We start from the raw sequence: 16,458 nt of genomic DNA, 5'->3' as shown, positions 1-16,458 counted from the left end.
CAGGAGCAGAGGGAACATTTGGTCCCATTTTGGAGATTTAAGGTGAGTGCTGGGGTGTTGGTTACAATGGTGAAAGGAGTAGTTTTAGGGAACAGACCTAAAGCGGCTGGCATGTTTAGAATGTCAGTGGGTGGTTATTTTTAGATATACTCTCAGTGAGTTTGATAGCGATGGATCTTGGGGTAGGGGATTGGTTTAGCAGTTCCCATGCCCGGGTGTCGAAGATAGTAAGCTAGTTAATAGATGACAGACAGATAGGGGGGTCTGTTCCATTTGTTTAAGCTGCTCTAACACCCTTGTGACTATGCGTCACCAGCACTGACCTTTGTAATCTGTACTTAAGTAAAATAGATTTATTAAGGAGTGTACACATTTTGAAAATATTGAGAGTGAAAGTTCTGTTATTATAAAATTTAGGATCAAGAGGGGAACGCTTATACAGAGATTACTATAGTACACATTTTGAATTATTGTCAGGAAATAGAGTTAAATAGCTGCTGAACCAGTAAAAATGGTATTCACTATTAGGAAAATGCTATATGAGTAACAAATGGGAATCATTGTTTTGTAAGATATAACAAGGAGGACAAATTTGAAAAGTAACATAGTAGACTATAATGTGATATGGAGTCAATGTTATGTAGGAATAAAACGATTAGATCATAGCTAAAATATAGCCTACTATTTGTTTGATAACACCTTTGAAGGCGAGAGATTGTTTTACACCGTTATATGTTTAGATTCTGTAGGAAAGTTTTTTTCCAAGTGTTTTTATAAACTAAGAACAGATTGATGGAGAAAGTTGGAGACACTGATGTCGTGGGAGGAATTTGGAGAATGCTGACAGTCCAGAGGGGAGACCATGGCGGAGTGGCAGTAAGGAGGAGTCGGTGGGATGTCAAAGGGAGCACGCCAAAGATATCGATATGCTGGGACAGCTGCTCTACCCAAAAGATTCTCCGATGGGTTCCATCTGCACTGCACTGCATCTCCACTGCTTCTACTGAGATCTACCGTTTCAATCCAACACCATCTAAACAGCTCTGCGTCATCGTATCAGCAGGGATACGAAACATAAAAAAAAAAAAAGGAGGGGGTGCCAGGAAGGTCAACTTCTGAACCCAGCTCTACAAACGTCCACGACGAGGTCCGGTTTGACAGCTCAGCACAACAATACAGGACGGCAGAAGGACGGAGGTTTATAGAGCCACAGACGTCAAGCAGACGGCTAGATGTTTCAGAATCCAGTTCTACTGGCCTTTGAGATTCAACAAAATTTCATCTGCAGAATGAAGGTTACTACACACGGGTGGATAGTCCCATATGTTCTTTGTCTACGTCCAGCGCTGAAAATAGCTGTGGGCGCATACCCAAAAAGGCAGTGATTTCAAGGAAGTGGCCTGTTGAAAGTCTTTTTCGTGGCTTCAGTTTTTGGACAATGAGGAACAGCTTTTGTTTTAATGACTGATCATTTTCCAGGTGCAAACATGGACATTCAAAGAGGGAGACCTACCAGAAACATTGCGTTTTATTAGTATAGGCGAAAAAAGAAAGAACAGAGATCATATCTGTGCGCGTGAACACTAAGAACATTTCATGTTAAAGTATGTTATATGATGTGTTTTGACTGATAACCCTATGAAGATTGCTTTTAATTTCCATTTGTCTACAGAGAAATAAGCGTTGATTTGTTACTAGTTCCATAACCCACAAGAGGGGTCGCTATTATGTTAACCAATACACAGGAGAATCTGTTGTCTAAAATAGATTTTGGAGATCACCTTCAAGTAATGATTGAGATAAGTCTCTGGATATCCCTTTTATGGAGGATTATTGATATTCCCCCAAGAGGGGAAATTATATGGTATATCCAGGACTTAAAGCATCTATTAAACATGGTTTAGGAAGTCTAAATTAATACTATCATTTATCATAGGTTAATAACAGTATGAGGTTTTCAGGTGAAGCTGTGACCTTTTGGAGTCAAGAGGATGAGACAGCAGGATTGCCTATTCAAGAATGAAGTTAATATGCTATTAATACATTATGAACACAAATTGTCAAGAATGTTCCATGTCAGAGTGTGGGGGAGAACAGCTGCTGTAGTGGTCTGCTACAGAGGTAATTAGGTTAAAACTCTGCTATCCTGTCTATTGTCTTAGGCGCTAACCTAAAACACCACACCCGGCCGAGTTCTTTGTTCCCAAAAAGGCGCATTCTAATTATGCGATCTAATCACGCATGTTGCCTGATTGTCTCTCTCTCTCTCCCCACAGCCAGCTGGTAAAGAAATAGACTTAAACTGAATTCTTGTAATTATAACTAGTTCACAGTAAAAGCTTATTCTATAGTAAGTACACAAGTGTGAACAAATGTGGTTGGGGAGAAACCAGTTAGTTGCATGTAAACTTTTCTTCTTGAATCTAAGGAAAACGCCAAGTCCTTTTTAAATCATCTCTTTTTGTCTAAATCATTCATACAAGGTTGATTACATATATGTGTGGTCTTATATTGAAGCTAATAAGATGTTAAACAATGATTTCATAATATGAGCTTGTGTAAAAGTGCAGTTTGATAGATAAATATTCTGTGTTGAAACCAAGACAGATTGTGTGATCAATTGTGATGACTGAGAAAGGCTGGCCAAGAAGCCTGTTGTTCCTAGAAAGCTTGTTTGTGAGTGGTCAGGAAGGAGGACTGGGAGGATGGTCCTATGTGAAATGTCTGTCTGTATATATTGTGATGTTGTTGTGATTTAAGTTACACTCTGTGGATTGGCAATGCAGGTGTCACGTCTGTGGAAATAAATACATTTCTATGGACAAACCCTCTTTCGAACTGGATTCTTGTGTATTCTTGCACTCGGTAATAGTGTTGTTAGGGCGCGCCCCCACCAAGAGTTGGCTGGCTGCTGTTTGCAGAATCTGCCAATGCATTGTCAATGCAAATGCGTTGATTCACGCAAGAGCAGATTTTTCCGCCTCTCGCGCAGACCTTGCGTTTATCTGCTCTCCGCGACTAAGCATAAAACTGCTGGAGGCAGGCGCTGATTTTCTCCCTCTGTCCAATCGGGTGAGTCGAAGGCGGACCGTCTCAAGACTCAGGAAGCAACATGGTGCTCAAGGCAGCAGGCACAGGCGGTGAGGGCTACGGGGAGGCTCCTGAAAGTGAGTGACAGGCGCGACACTCCCGTTTTTTAGAATCCGCTGGCTGCAAAAAACTGTGGCCGCGCACAACCTGCGTTTATCAGCGGCCAGCCAACTCTTGGTGGGGGCGCGCCCTTACCGCCTGATCATGGCCAATTTACGACACCAGAATTTTAACTCTCAATATTTTCAAAATGTTTACTCTCCTTATAACCTACTCAGATCTATTTTATTTAAGTACAGATTTGCAAAGATCAGTGCTGGTGATTTATCGTCACAAGGGTGCAGAGCCGTTTTAAACCAAAAATTAAGCAGACCCCCCTTACTGTCTGTCAATTATTAACTAACTTACTACCTTTAACCTATCGTTGGCTTCTTGAGCACGAGGATAAATCCCCCCCATCTCCTATATGGTGCTTGGGTATTGTAAATGTTATCTGTTCCTCAAACAAAAAGGGAGATACAGCCTATGTTTAGCCCCAGTGGTGAACCACTGAATTAGGTATTTTAGTTCACTATCGAAACGATCCGTGAGAGTTAAAAGAATAGTGATTCAGACCGGGAACTATTTACAAGCTGTCACTCAATTGAGGCAAAGTTTACAGTTTCATTTTAGCACAAAAGAGAAAAGACTGTGTTCTCAAGAAAAACATGAAAGAAAAAGTGTGATGCCTCCTCAGAGGGCCACAATGGTTTTGCCCTACAAATAAAATCTCCTAAAAATAAACTAAAATCTAATTCCCTGTAGCAACAATAGGATCACAAAAATCTCCCTGGTGCATATTGCTGAAAGGCTTTTTAGAATGAGCCTCTGAACTCTTGCATCCAGAAAGCCTGTGAAACTTCTACGTAACAAGTCCTCCATTTTAACCTTCTATTATAATCAAAACCTTAATTTTTGAATCAGCTTCATCTGTGCATCATTCATGGGTCAGTTCAACTAAATCATTTGTCTATTAATTAAAGCACGCATGTGTAGCTAATACATCCATCCTTCAATTCCTAGGCACCTTTTAACCGATCCAAATATGGCCGTGGCATGCTATCCCAGTGGTGATCAACCTCAGCGTCTCCCTAGAGAAAATACGAACGATTCCGTTTCTTGGCCAAAGTAACGAAAATCTCCCAGGCGTGCACTCCCAGGTCATATCTCTCAGGAAAAAAAGCCTTGATCTTACACAACAGGGACCGTACGTTCACAACAATACATTAGACCAGCAAAATCATTAAACCGCCATAAATAAAGCACAAAATAGACCGAAATCGATTCTATCTAATAAAACTTTAGTAGTATTCAATTAAATATTTTTCACACGGACATCAACAAGGTCTGTAGTCGATCAAATTTAACCCTTGCTTATAACATTCCAATTATATTCCAATTATATTCCTAAATTCACTTTTACTGTCTTCTTTGTAGATTACTTTAACAGTTCAAAAAGATTCTTTCACTATTATTTAGACTGAATAGTTATGTTTCTGTCCAACAATTGAATATCTACACAATTATTTCACATCTCTCCCCTCTTACAACACATTCTACAAAAAATGTGTTGTAAAAAAATGAAACCCACCAACCCCCCAAAAAAATTAAAAAAAACAGCACTAGGTCCAAGCTATCTCAAGCACACAGCGGCACCGAAAAACTCTCAACATCCAGGCATAAAAAATAAAATAAAATAAACCCCTCACATCCACTCACATACACACACACAATTCACCCCACCACCCACACACAGAAAACACGGCTTAATCCCACAGCCACACTGTAGGGCCAGACAAAGCACAGTAAACACTCAGGAGAAACTCCCAAAATAGCATTATCACGAAAAGTGATAATTAAGATAGTAGTCCACAGCCGAAAAGCCATAACACCACAACGTCGCCTCCAGAAGCAAAGCGTACTCACACGCACCTCCAACACACATACAAGACAAGTATACCACCTCACTCACAACAAATCAAAACACACTCACTGAACACACACACACAAGACTCATATCCAGACTTACAAACATACCACTGCACTCACAACAAAGACTCATCACAAGAAAGCAGCCTTACCACGAAAGTGATAATTTAAGAAAGTAGCACACAGCCGAAGAGCCCTGACGCCACAAGCGGACCAAAAAGCCCATCAATAAGCCATTTGTGACACCACCACAAATATCACTTATTTAAATTCCACACTGGAACTAACCGCCTGCAACAACATTGCAAAACGTAGCCAATTCACAAAGTAAGAATGATCACAAGCACACATGAAGGACGAAAACCGGCCCGCCGCGTCCGCCAGCAAAACCGGAAAAGCCCAAAGAAATGACCAAATAAGGATTATAGCATCACCCCTGCCAATCCAAAATCCACGCACTATTTGCAAGAGCCGCAGACCGGTCACCAAGGAAAGCAGAATTACGAACGTAACACATAAAAACAAAAGGTCTACACAAGAAAACACCTTCTGACAGTCACAAGATATTTAAGTGCTCAGGGAAAAAAACATTCCTCGAATAAAACACATCCAAAACAACATTATCAACAAACTCCGCCAAAAACAATAACTTTATACTTCCAATACAAACAACAAAGTGACAGCCAGCACTTCCTTCAAGGGAAAGATCCGGGTATAACGAGTCGTCTATGACACCCGCGGTTTTCAACCTTCGAATAATGACTTCAAAGAAAGTACTATTTGTCACTTCAAGCCCCATTTCATCTCAATCACATTTCCTCATAATCACGTCTAAGAAATAGGGATTTTTACGGGCTAAGCCGCTCGGAGTGCTTCGCGCGCCTGTATCTGAAAGCACGTGTACACGTACTCCAGTTGATAACAGGTCCCTATATAAAAAAATAGCAGCAGACCTTAGCCACCAAACACAGTAAAAAGGTGCTGACTTATGCCCTCACGCCCGGACTACTACCACCGGGCGGCCAATCTACTCAGTGCGTCGCTCCATGAACGCATATCGGGCACACACAATTTGTCAAAACACCGGTCAGAGGTATCGGAAAGGGTACGGAGCAGAGGCCCGACTCCTGATCCCAGATCACCCACAGTCTCACTATAATATCACGGTACGTTTAAGCCATATAACACAAAAGGTCTACGTCCTCCTGTGCGCATAACCAGCGCGCCCTGTTACCATATTTATTCTACCGCCGTACCAATGTAAAACAAATATCTCAAGACCAAACTTTTTATCGCCTTATTATAGTTTGTCAGAGACACTACAAAATCTATTTACACTGTTGTATGAAATTTCAATACCCCATGCACAGTCAAAAACCAACCAAACAGGCATCATTGCCTACCCCAGATTGGCGGCAGTTCGACTGCGCAAAAGGAATGGACACTCCAAAAATAAAAATAAAAAAATCCCTACGTAGTTGTATGAAATTTCGACGCCTCAAGCACAGTCAAAAAAGCAACCAAACAGGCATCATTGCGAAACTGCCTCCCGAGTGGAGGCTTGTTGGACTGCTCAAAAGGAATGGAAACCCCAAACATTAAAAAATAGAAATAGATGACAAATATATCAACATATCCCCAAGGCCAACAAGCTTCGTACACTCTGTACTTTCGTGCTCCTAGCAGCCTTGGAGTAGTTAATTATCATAGAGACTTACATTAAAAATATGCAAACAATTTAACACTCCTGTGAAAGGTCCCAAAAGCGAGTAAAGTAAGCCCAAATAGACAGAAAACTCATCCCAACGCCAGCACTTTTTGTACACTCTGTACTTTTGTGCCCAGCAGCCTTGGGACAGTCCTGCCCTTTGCTCCCAAATTAGTCGACTCTGGAACATTTCAAGAGGCGCAAAATTCTCTAACACTATTATTGTTGGTTCCAAAACCGAAGTCAAATGGATCTGGAAAATGAAGGCCTATTATATTGTTATAATAGGTAGTAGCTCCCAGGCCTTCAACAGCTCTAGAAGCTATTTCGTGCCACAAAACACTTACCTTACCCTGGATTCCCCAAAAAACCACCCCTCCCAGGAAACCAGCCAATCACTCCTAAAACCAAAAAAAAAAAAAAAAAACACAATATCAGGTCCTTTTCGCATATTCTCCCCTCCAAAAAGAAGGAAAAAACATTGATTGATTGATTGATTGAATATTTTATTAGGCAAAAAATGTAAAACAGCACAGTTACATTTAAAATACTTTGTCTAACAGGTCCGTTCATAAAAGTCCTTGCGGACTTGTTTCCAATGAGGGCCTTGGTATTTAATTCATAGGCAAGATTAAAACTACCGCCCAGGCATGCCCAGGCATACCGCCCAGGCATACCGCCCAGGCATACCCAGGCCCAGGCATACCGCCCAGGCATGCAAACAGCCCCGAGGTGAAAAAGGTGACAACATGTTGTTTTCTTTCGGGTCAGGTGTCACACAATTGCCCTATTTGGGTTCAAAAAGGTGACTGTAGCTGAAAAGTGACACTTTTGCATGTCTGACCGCCGACAAACGCCATCTGAAGTATATTTCTGGTTCCAAAAGTGGCTGTATCAGTTTCCTGGAAAAAGGTTTCAATGAGAGAGTAGATCCGGTTAAGGGTTTTCAGTCAGGCATCATTTTATTTCCGCCCAACAGGCAAACTGCCATTTTAAGGTCTGATTAGCAGCAAAGCACATTATTTTATACACTGTTACCTTCTGCCACAAGAGGAGGAGGCTAGGTGGTTTAGCCCAGCCCCCAATTCCTGTAGGCCTATCACACATCGAATACATGAATACTAGCAGGGTCATGGCCGAGTCCCCGCCCACACTCTGTTGAACTACATTTGCATGTTCTTACAATGTACCAACTTGTATTATGTCCAATTATCAAACTTCACTTTTGCACAAACTCATATTATGAAATCATTGTTTAACATCTTATTAGCTTCAATATAAGACCACACATATATGTATTCAACCTTGTATGACTGATTTAGACAAAAAGAGATGATTTAAATAGCATGTCATTATTCCTTAGATTCAAGAAGAAAAGTTACACACAATTAGCTGGTTTCTTCTCCAACCACATTTCACCAATGTTCATTCTTGTGTACTTACTACAAAATAAGCTTTTACTGTGAAATAAGAATAATTACAAGAATTCAATTTGAGTCTGCATGACTTCCTAGGGACAGAGATTTTCTGGAGAGAGAGAGATAGAACAGATGCATTCACCTTAGCCATCTCCCTTGCATAAAGACAATAGTATTGTAATCAGCCGCTTGGTAACAAAAGGCTTGGCTCAGAGACTTGTTTTGGTTCACACTGGGAGCTCCTGCTCCAGGACAAAGACCAGGATCTTAAAGGGTTGACTGATCAACACATCAATAGCAGATTCAAATTGAAGGGGGTTGCCTGGGTATTAGTAACTGCCTTCTCACCCTCTTGAATCCAAAGGTCACAGCCCCCCCTGACAATCTCATCCTGTTATTAACCTATGATAAATAACAATATTACTTTAGATCAGTCCTGGATACTTTTCCACCCCCGACACTGCTAACTGCCACAGAATGGAATATGATTACTTATATGGAACTTATGTTTGAAAAGTATACATCATTCCTTTTAGTGACATAATGTAATGACATAATGCAGCAATACAGTTTTTAAGAGGCAATTTAACAGCTCCAAATAGACATCACTCAAGGCCTAGATGCACAGATCAAATAAGTGAACGAGTACACAAATATGGTACCATAGAGAAGGCATAGACAAAAAGACAGTATAATTAAAAAAAAGAGAAAAATAACGTCAAACTCCTCATTCAGCCCATGAGGGGCCATGGTATTTAAAGTATATATATAGAAGGATTCTCGTTGCAGTAATAATCGATTCTGATCACCCCCTCGTGGGGGCCTATCTACCTTCTCTATACCCCAGTAGCGTAGAGAGTCAATACTGTGTCCCTTTTTCTTGAAATGAGCTGCTACTGGGTTTCGTTCATCCCCACATCTAATGTTGCACTTATGCGGGTACGTAGGGCTCTACTGGTTTTGCCCACATATGCAAGTCCACAAGGACATTTTATCAGGTAAACAACAAAAGTTGTGGAACATGTGATCACTCCTTTTATGGGCAGCTGCTTCCCACTGTGAGGGTGAGTAAAAGATTGACATTTAGAGGTATAGCTACATTGAGCACAATTTGAACACTTATAGTTACCAGCAGAAATGTTTGATAAAAAGGTAGAGGGGGTGGTGGAGGGGGTGTAAGAGCGTATGAGTTGGTCCCTTAAGTTAGGGGAACGTTTGAAAACCAACTTCGGGGGCTCTTTAAAGACCACTTTTAATTTAGGATCAGTGTCAACAATGTGCCAATGTTTGTAGAGGATCTTTCTAAATTCAGCACCCATAGGAGAATATCTAGTAATACATAGAGGAGAAATGTTTTTTTGTTTAGAGCGTTTAACTGGGTTCAGACACTCTTCCTGTGTAACAGATTCAAAACGCTTAGATGCAGTGTGAACCCCTTCAGATTTGTACCCTCGTGACAGAAAACGGTTTGTTAAATCAGTTGCTTGTTTCTGATAACCTTCATCTGTGCTACAGATCCTTCTAGCCCTGTGGAACTGGCTGATGGGAAGGCTTCTAATGAGGTGACCAGGATGGAAGCTGTCACCATGGAGTAAAGTGTTCCTGTCGGTGGGCTTTCGGTATAAATCTGTCTGTAGGGAACCTCCTTTCTTGGTTATTAGGACATCTAGAAAACTAATTTGGGAATCACTATATTCAAGAGTGAACTTCAAGTGTTCAGTGCATGAATTTAAGTAATTATGGAAAAGGCCCAAGTTTTCAGACGTACCATTCCACACGATAAATATGTCATCAATATATCTCTGATAACTGAGTATGTGGGAATAGTAGGGGTTCACCTCAGAGTCCAGTACATATGAGAGCTCAAACAAACCCATATACAAGTTGGCATAATTAGGAGCCATGGTGCTGCCCACTGCAGTACCGTTGATTTGAAGATAGAAATCATTTTTGAATTTAAAATAGTTAGTAGTGAGCACAAGTTCTGTAAGCTCACTAATACAAGCAGTACTGGGTTTGTCAGAGGGATCTCTCTGACTGAGAAAATAGTTCACAGCCTCAATACCACCACTGTGGGGAATGCTGGTATATAGGCTGGACACATCAAAAGTAGCTAGAAGACAATCAGAGGGTACATCAATAGCTTTCAGTTTGTTGATAAAATCTATAGTCTTTAGTGTACGATGAAAGAGTTACCACCCAAGGTTTTAAAGGAGAATTCCGGACAAATTAAGTGTTATCTTTCATGTCTCGTTACTCACCTAGCGACGTAAAAAGTGGCGCTCTTTTTTTCCATATATTCCCCTGTCGTCATTTTTTAAACACCCTCCGTTGTTATAATGGGAGCGAGTGGGTTAGTGAAGTTCGTCTATTATAACCAACGCAATGTTATTTTTTTCTCTACTACGATTCATTGTAGAGTCTCATGATAGTCAAACATGCGCTGAAAATTCCTGCGAGCCTGCCGTTAATGGCGAACGATTTAACACTGGTTGCTTGTTTCCAGAATCTGGCAACACGAGTTGCCAGGTTCTGGAAAGAAACAAGCATCCAGTGTTAAATCGTTCGCCAGGGGGACACACAGCGGGACGAAGCGAAAACATACTCTCCGCCTCCGGCGGAGACAATAAAAAGGTTGCAAAAGTTATATACTGTTACGTGTATGGGTATGGGGAGACTGTATGTTTATGGGGGGACTGTGTATGCTGTTTTTCTCCCTGCTACTCTCTGCCTGCTGCTCTCTGTCACTCACTCTCAGGTCCAGCCCATTCACTCAACTCAACTCCGCCTATCACCACTGGTTGGTCCTTCCCCTCATCAGTCCACCAATCACCTCCATCATCATCAGATATAAAGCACCTGTGATGGCAGCCATTTTTCTCTTTCCCCCACCATGCTTCCACCAGCTCATTTGTTTGCTCCATGCATTGTCCTAACCAATTCACCTCCAGTCTTATAAAGACTTTTTGACTTTTTGCCAAACGTTTAGTACAGGGGGGGGGTAGTTTAGCTCTGGGGTACCCTGTACATCTTGCACGTAGGTACTTCCCGTGTTTAATCCCACTAGTCTAGAGGTGAGTGCCACCCATTGTATTTTCTGTTTATTGTTAGAGTAGGAAGGATTTGTTTCTCTTTTGAGTAAGTAAGAACTTTATTTTATTTAGACAGTGAGTTTTGGTATTACTACATTCTTTCTTTGGCACCACCTGACCCTCCCTGTATTGTTGACTTGGCATTCATTTACTTTTTGTTCACCTAATTTGTTAATAAACAACTTTTCAGTTAACCTCAACATCTGTCTGTCTCAAGTATATAATTTGGGTATATGTTACCGTCCCTTCCTCCTGGACCACCATCTGGGACGTAACATTTGGGGGCTCGTCCGGGTAGTTAAAACCATATATTACACCAAGCAGGTGCATAGATCGGGGGCACGGTGGCGCAGTCGGTAGCGCTGTCGCCTCACAGCTAGAAGGTCCTGGGTTCGATTCCCGCCGGGGACGCTGTGGGCACTGGGGGCGTGTCTTCTCCTCCGCGTCATCAGCGCCCATACCCTAGGTGGGGTTGGCGAAAGGGCCTACTCTGTGTGGAGTTTGCATGTTCTCCCCGTGTCTCCTAGGGTAGTTAATACCCTCACAAAAACATGTAGTAATCCTGGTCACTATACCGCCTCCCCCATGACAGCCGGGGCGCCTGATGGAGGGGAAGGGAACTGGTTGGAATAACGTGTTCCTTCCACGCGCTACGTCCAACCAGGAAAACTCCCCCCTGTCAGGTGACAAGAAGGTCAGTTGGCTCTCATGCCTGAAGGAAGCATGAGCTCGGCCCTGGCCTCCCTACTGTGGGGTGACAGGTGTAATACTGGTGTAGGGCTGGTGTAGTGCCCAAGATCACTTAGGAAATTGGCACCGGGTGAAAAAAATGGGTTACAAAAATCGCGGGATAAAAATTATTTTAGAAGCAGGTGCATAGATCTTCTTCCAATATAAGGTCAGCTAAAAATCTTTAAAAAAGAGCAAAAGAAACAAGGACATCTAACTTCAGCTTTTCTTGACATTTGTTCCATATATATGGAGCATATACACTGAAGGCTGTATCTCCCAGTTTAGTACTGGTTGTGGGCACCTTCAGCAAAATGTTAGTATGGGGTGTGTCCATTATCCCGACACAGCTGGGACTTGATTTGTTTGCTCCCTATTTTAACCTGCCTATGTCTGCACTCTTCATACCTGATGAAGACCCGAAGGGGTCGAAACGTGTGCTGTGAGCCTTAAATAAAATTGTGGTCGCTGGAGTCAACAGTGTGCGGACTTCCTCTTCTTTATATTAGTCTGTTTCACTCCCATGTCAGTTGTAATAATCATCCCAGGTGTCTCATTACATTACATTACAATGCAGTACATTATTTAGCTTTTATCCAAAGCGACTTACAATATGTGCATTCAACATAGGTAGGGAGCGAAAGCGAAACTACTAACCACCAGAAGTCTTAAGTGCATTCTCTTCTAAAACAAGCAACTAAGAGTATACCTAGCTAGCGCTAAGGTAATAGTGCAATATATCAGCTACCTACTTTCTTAAACAGATGAGACAAGTAGGAAAATCAAATGAGAAAGAGCTAAAACAAATAAGTGTGTCAATAAAACAAGAGCTTGTACAACTAGTTAACAAGTAGGCAAGAAGAAGAGGAAGGATAGCGTTTCCTGAAGAGGTGGGTTTTCAGCCTGCGGCAAAAGATGGGCAGTGCACTTTGCTGTCCTGACAATGGTGGAATGAACTGGGGAGTTCATTCCACCACTGTGGGGCCAGAACAGAAAAAAGCTGTGACCGTGTAGATTGGCCAGAAGGACCACTGAGTGACGAGGCAACCAGTCGCCCCGAGGCGGCAGACCGAGGTGGTCGGGCAGGGGTGTAAGCCTCGACCATAGCCCGGAGGTAAGAAGGAGCTGTTCCTTTCACTGCCCTATAGGCTAGCACCAGGGTTTTAAACTGGATGCGAGCCGCTATGGGGAGCCAGTGTAGAAAAAGGAGAGTGTAGAGTTGTGTGGGAGAACTTGGGGCGGTTGAACACCAGACGAGCCGCAGCTTTCTGAACAAGCTCCAGAGGTCTGATGGCAGACGCCGGGGCACCAGCAAGGAGGAAGTTGCAGTAGTCCAGACGGGAGATGACAAGAGCCTGGATGAGCACCTGCGCTGCCTTCTCAGTGAGGAAGGGGCGAATCCTCCTGATGTTGTAGAGGAGGAATCTGCAGGACCGTGTCACCGATGCGATGTTTGCCGAGAATGACAGTTGGTCGTCCAGGGTCAAACCCAGATTCCTCGCAGTCCGAGTTGACGTCGCCACAGCATTATCAATGGTGATGGCCATGTCTCGGTGCGGACAGCCCTTCCCCGGGAGGAACATCAGCTGGGTCTTGTCCAGGTTGAGCTTCAGGTGGTGCGTCGACATCCACTCCGAGATGTCAGCCAGACAAGCAGCAATGCGTGCCTCCACTTATGTGTCAGAGGGGGAGAATGACAGGATATGGGGGGAATGACAGGTCTCCTGTTTGTATTTGTAATCCTTGCCTCATGTATATGAACAGCCCTTTTCTCAGTTCTTTGTTAGTCCGTAGTTCCTTGTTGGTGTAAGATAAGTTTGTATTTTTGAACTCCGTGTCTAATTCCTCACTCACATAACATCAACTTAGGGGCCTCTGACAGATGATTAAAATCGACCACAGCCCTATCAGATTCTAGCATTCTTCTGTAGTACCTATCCGATTCCTTCATTCTCCTGTAGTACTTGGCCAGTTTGATAGAAAATATGATGCTGGGGATGGAGAAGAAGATCAGACACAAGCCCAGACTAAACCAGAAAGTGTTCAGAGACTCCACCATGACTTCACAGATGATGCTCTGCACAGAGTCGACGACAGCTCTGGCCACCGACCCACAGCGGCCCGCTTGGTGTGTCAGGTTGACCCACTCAGCATATGTGATGGTGAGGTTTCCCAACTGACTTTCAACAAACTCTCTGTTTTCAGTCTTGATGATCTGCGCTGTGTATTTTTTTAGGAAATTTTGTGCAGTTCCCACATTACTCCACACATCGTTGACTGCTCTGAGGATTTCCTCCACATTGGATTGAAGTCCCTCTATGACTATAACTTTGAGCGTTGTTATATTTGTCCATAAATTAGATTCAGGTTTCAGATAGCCCTCTACCGTTTTCAGGTTTACATTCGCTGTTTCTAGATCACCCTTTAAACCAGGTATTTTTATATATTTTTTAATCAACCTATTAACCTCGTCTACCATTGCAGTGATGTCAAGGAGGCGGATCCTTTTGATCTGCTGTATAAATAACACATTGAAGTTCATATGTTCTGCCACAATAGAGATGTTTGAGATCTGATCTTCAACTTCATTGCTCAGCAAAGTGATGGGAGTGATTGTAACGTTCCTCAGGATCTCATTCGATACATTGAGCACCTCCTCCAGGTTTACAAGCTCATTCATGTGCAGTGTGTACCACAGAGACATGTTCTTCTTGCAGTTACTGTAAACATCAGTGAGTGTGAGATTTCTTTTCAGTCCCAGCATCGGTCCTAATTCAAATCCAATCAGCCGTGGGGTGTCAATAAGCTTTAACAAATCTCTGTCATTCCAGGGCTTACACACCAGTGAGTAGATGTTCCCTCCTGGCACAAACAGCAATAGTACCACAACCATGAGCAGCCAGGAGAACAGGAAGATGAAACCTGCACCCATTAACAAGAAGTTGCCTCCATAGTGTGCAGTACCTGACCGATCTTTGGGGTCCGCTTTAGGCTTCACTCCCAGAGGGCCCAGAAGTAGACCCAGGATATTACACACAACCACAAGTAGAACCATACAGCACAGGGCCACACCTACTGCCTTTGTGATATGCTCTGCTCTCTCAACCACTGGAGTGATCATGTTGATGTTTTTCTGCAGCTGTTGCAAAGGGTGGGTCACGTTAGTTGAGACAGAGATGAGGAAGTCACTGGTTACATGGGTGGTGTGTTTTTTTGTGTCCTCCAGTTTGTTCTTAATATCCTGAACTACACCCTTGGTGTCATTGATGACCTTCTGATGAATCATCTCCAAAGAAGTGATTCCTTTCTGGAGGTGAGAGTCCCACATCACTGCACCCACTTTAGACTTGAATTCAGTAAAATTCTGACTAATGTACTCAAACTTGAATGTGTCCTCTAACTGTAGTTTTTCAGGAAACTGTTTAAGTGTTTCACAGTCGTCGCACTGAGACCTGGCCGTTGCGTGATTGATGGCCTTTATTGCTTTATCTGTGGTGTCCAAAAGTTCCCTCACAATTGCTTCTTTCTTCATCAATTCCTCCAGAATGTTTTCAAATTCTATCACTAGGTCATTGGTGGTGTTGGCCTTACTGAAGTTGGCCATAATTCCAAACGAGTCCAGGGCAGGGTGCACTTGTCCTTCTAACCTTGTCTTGATCTTTTTACCCAGCTTGGGGACAATAGTGCCAAGGTTTTCGGTCAGCTCGTCAACAATCTTGTAGCTTTCTTTCACCCTGTGGTCAATCTGCTCCATTACAGCAGTGAAGGAGCTATGAAGGTTGTTAAGAGTACCATTGACTTGGTCCACGCTCACTTTAAAGGCTGCATTACTCATGAACATGTTGATGTTCCCCAATAGTACTACGACTGTGGTTATAAAGACACTCCAATAGAGAGCCCTCCTGTAAATGTTGGTGCTGGAGGTCTGCCTGTGGTACATTCTGCCACCACAGTTGCCACGGCAGCGACAGCATGCCAGGATGCCACCGATCACTGGCATCAACACGATGTACAGGATCCCTATGACTGCACACACCAAGAATCCAGCCTCATACTTTAGCAATGCTCTGATGGTATCTTCATCCCACAGCGCATCTTCATAATCATTCACAAGTTTTACAATCAGATTGAATGGAAAATCGTTTGGTTGGATTATGTCGAGGAACTGCTGTGTCAGCCCTGTCATGAAATCCATAACATGCTGGAACCAGCTCTGTGTCATCCTGATAATGGGGCGAATTCAGGTCAGTATTAGCCAGTGTTGGCAAATACATTTCACTATAAGTTCCTCACAGGAAGTAGATTAGTCGCTAAATTATGTTTAGTTTATTTAATAGTTTACTTTAAAGGACAATGACATGGTTTGAGATGATGTCATTGATGACGTAATTAAGTCAGTTTGTAGGACCTTGTTTGTCAACATCAGGCCCGGGAACCACCAAGGGGTCCAAAT

The 16,458-nt window shown here is 42.8% G+C and overlaps 1 protein-coding gene across 1 annotated transcript; it reads right to left on the bottom strand.

Moving 5' to 3' along the window:
• Positions 1-13,851: 13,851 nt before the first annotated feature.
• Positions 13,852-16,227, bottom strand: LOC308074643 (prominin-1-A-like; the record flags this gene model as incomplete). Its single annotated transcript, XM_080414150.1, has 1 exon — positions 13,852-16,227. The coding sequence occupies one exon, from the start codon at positions 16,225-16,227 to the stop codon at positions 13,852-13,854; it is 2,376 nt and encodes a 791-aa protein (XP_080270276.1).
• Between the last annotated feature and the right edge of the window lie 231 nt (positions 16,228-16,458).

Source organism: Gymnoscopelus braueri (genome assembly GCF_963280865.1).
Source record: "Gymnoscopelus braueri genome assembly, chromosome: 19".
In the NCBI taxonomy this organism is placed as follows: domain Eukaryota; kingdom Metazoa; phylum Chordata; class Actinopteri; order Myctophiformes; family Myctophidae; genus Gymnoscopelus; species Gymnoscopelus braueri.
Note: the sequence above shows the minus strand (reverse complement) of the source record. Positions and strands in the feature narration are given on the sequence as shown.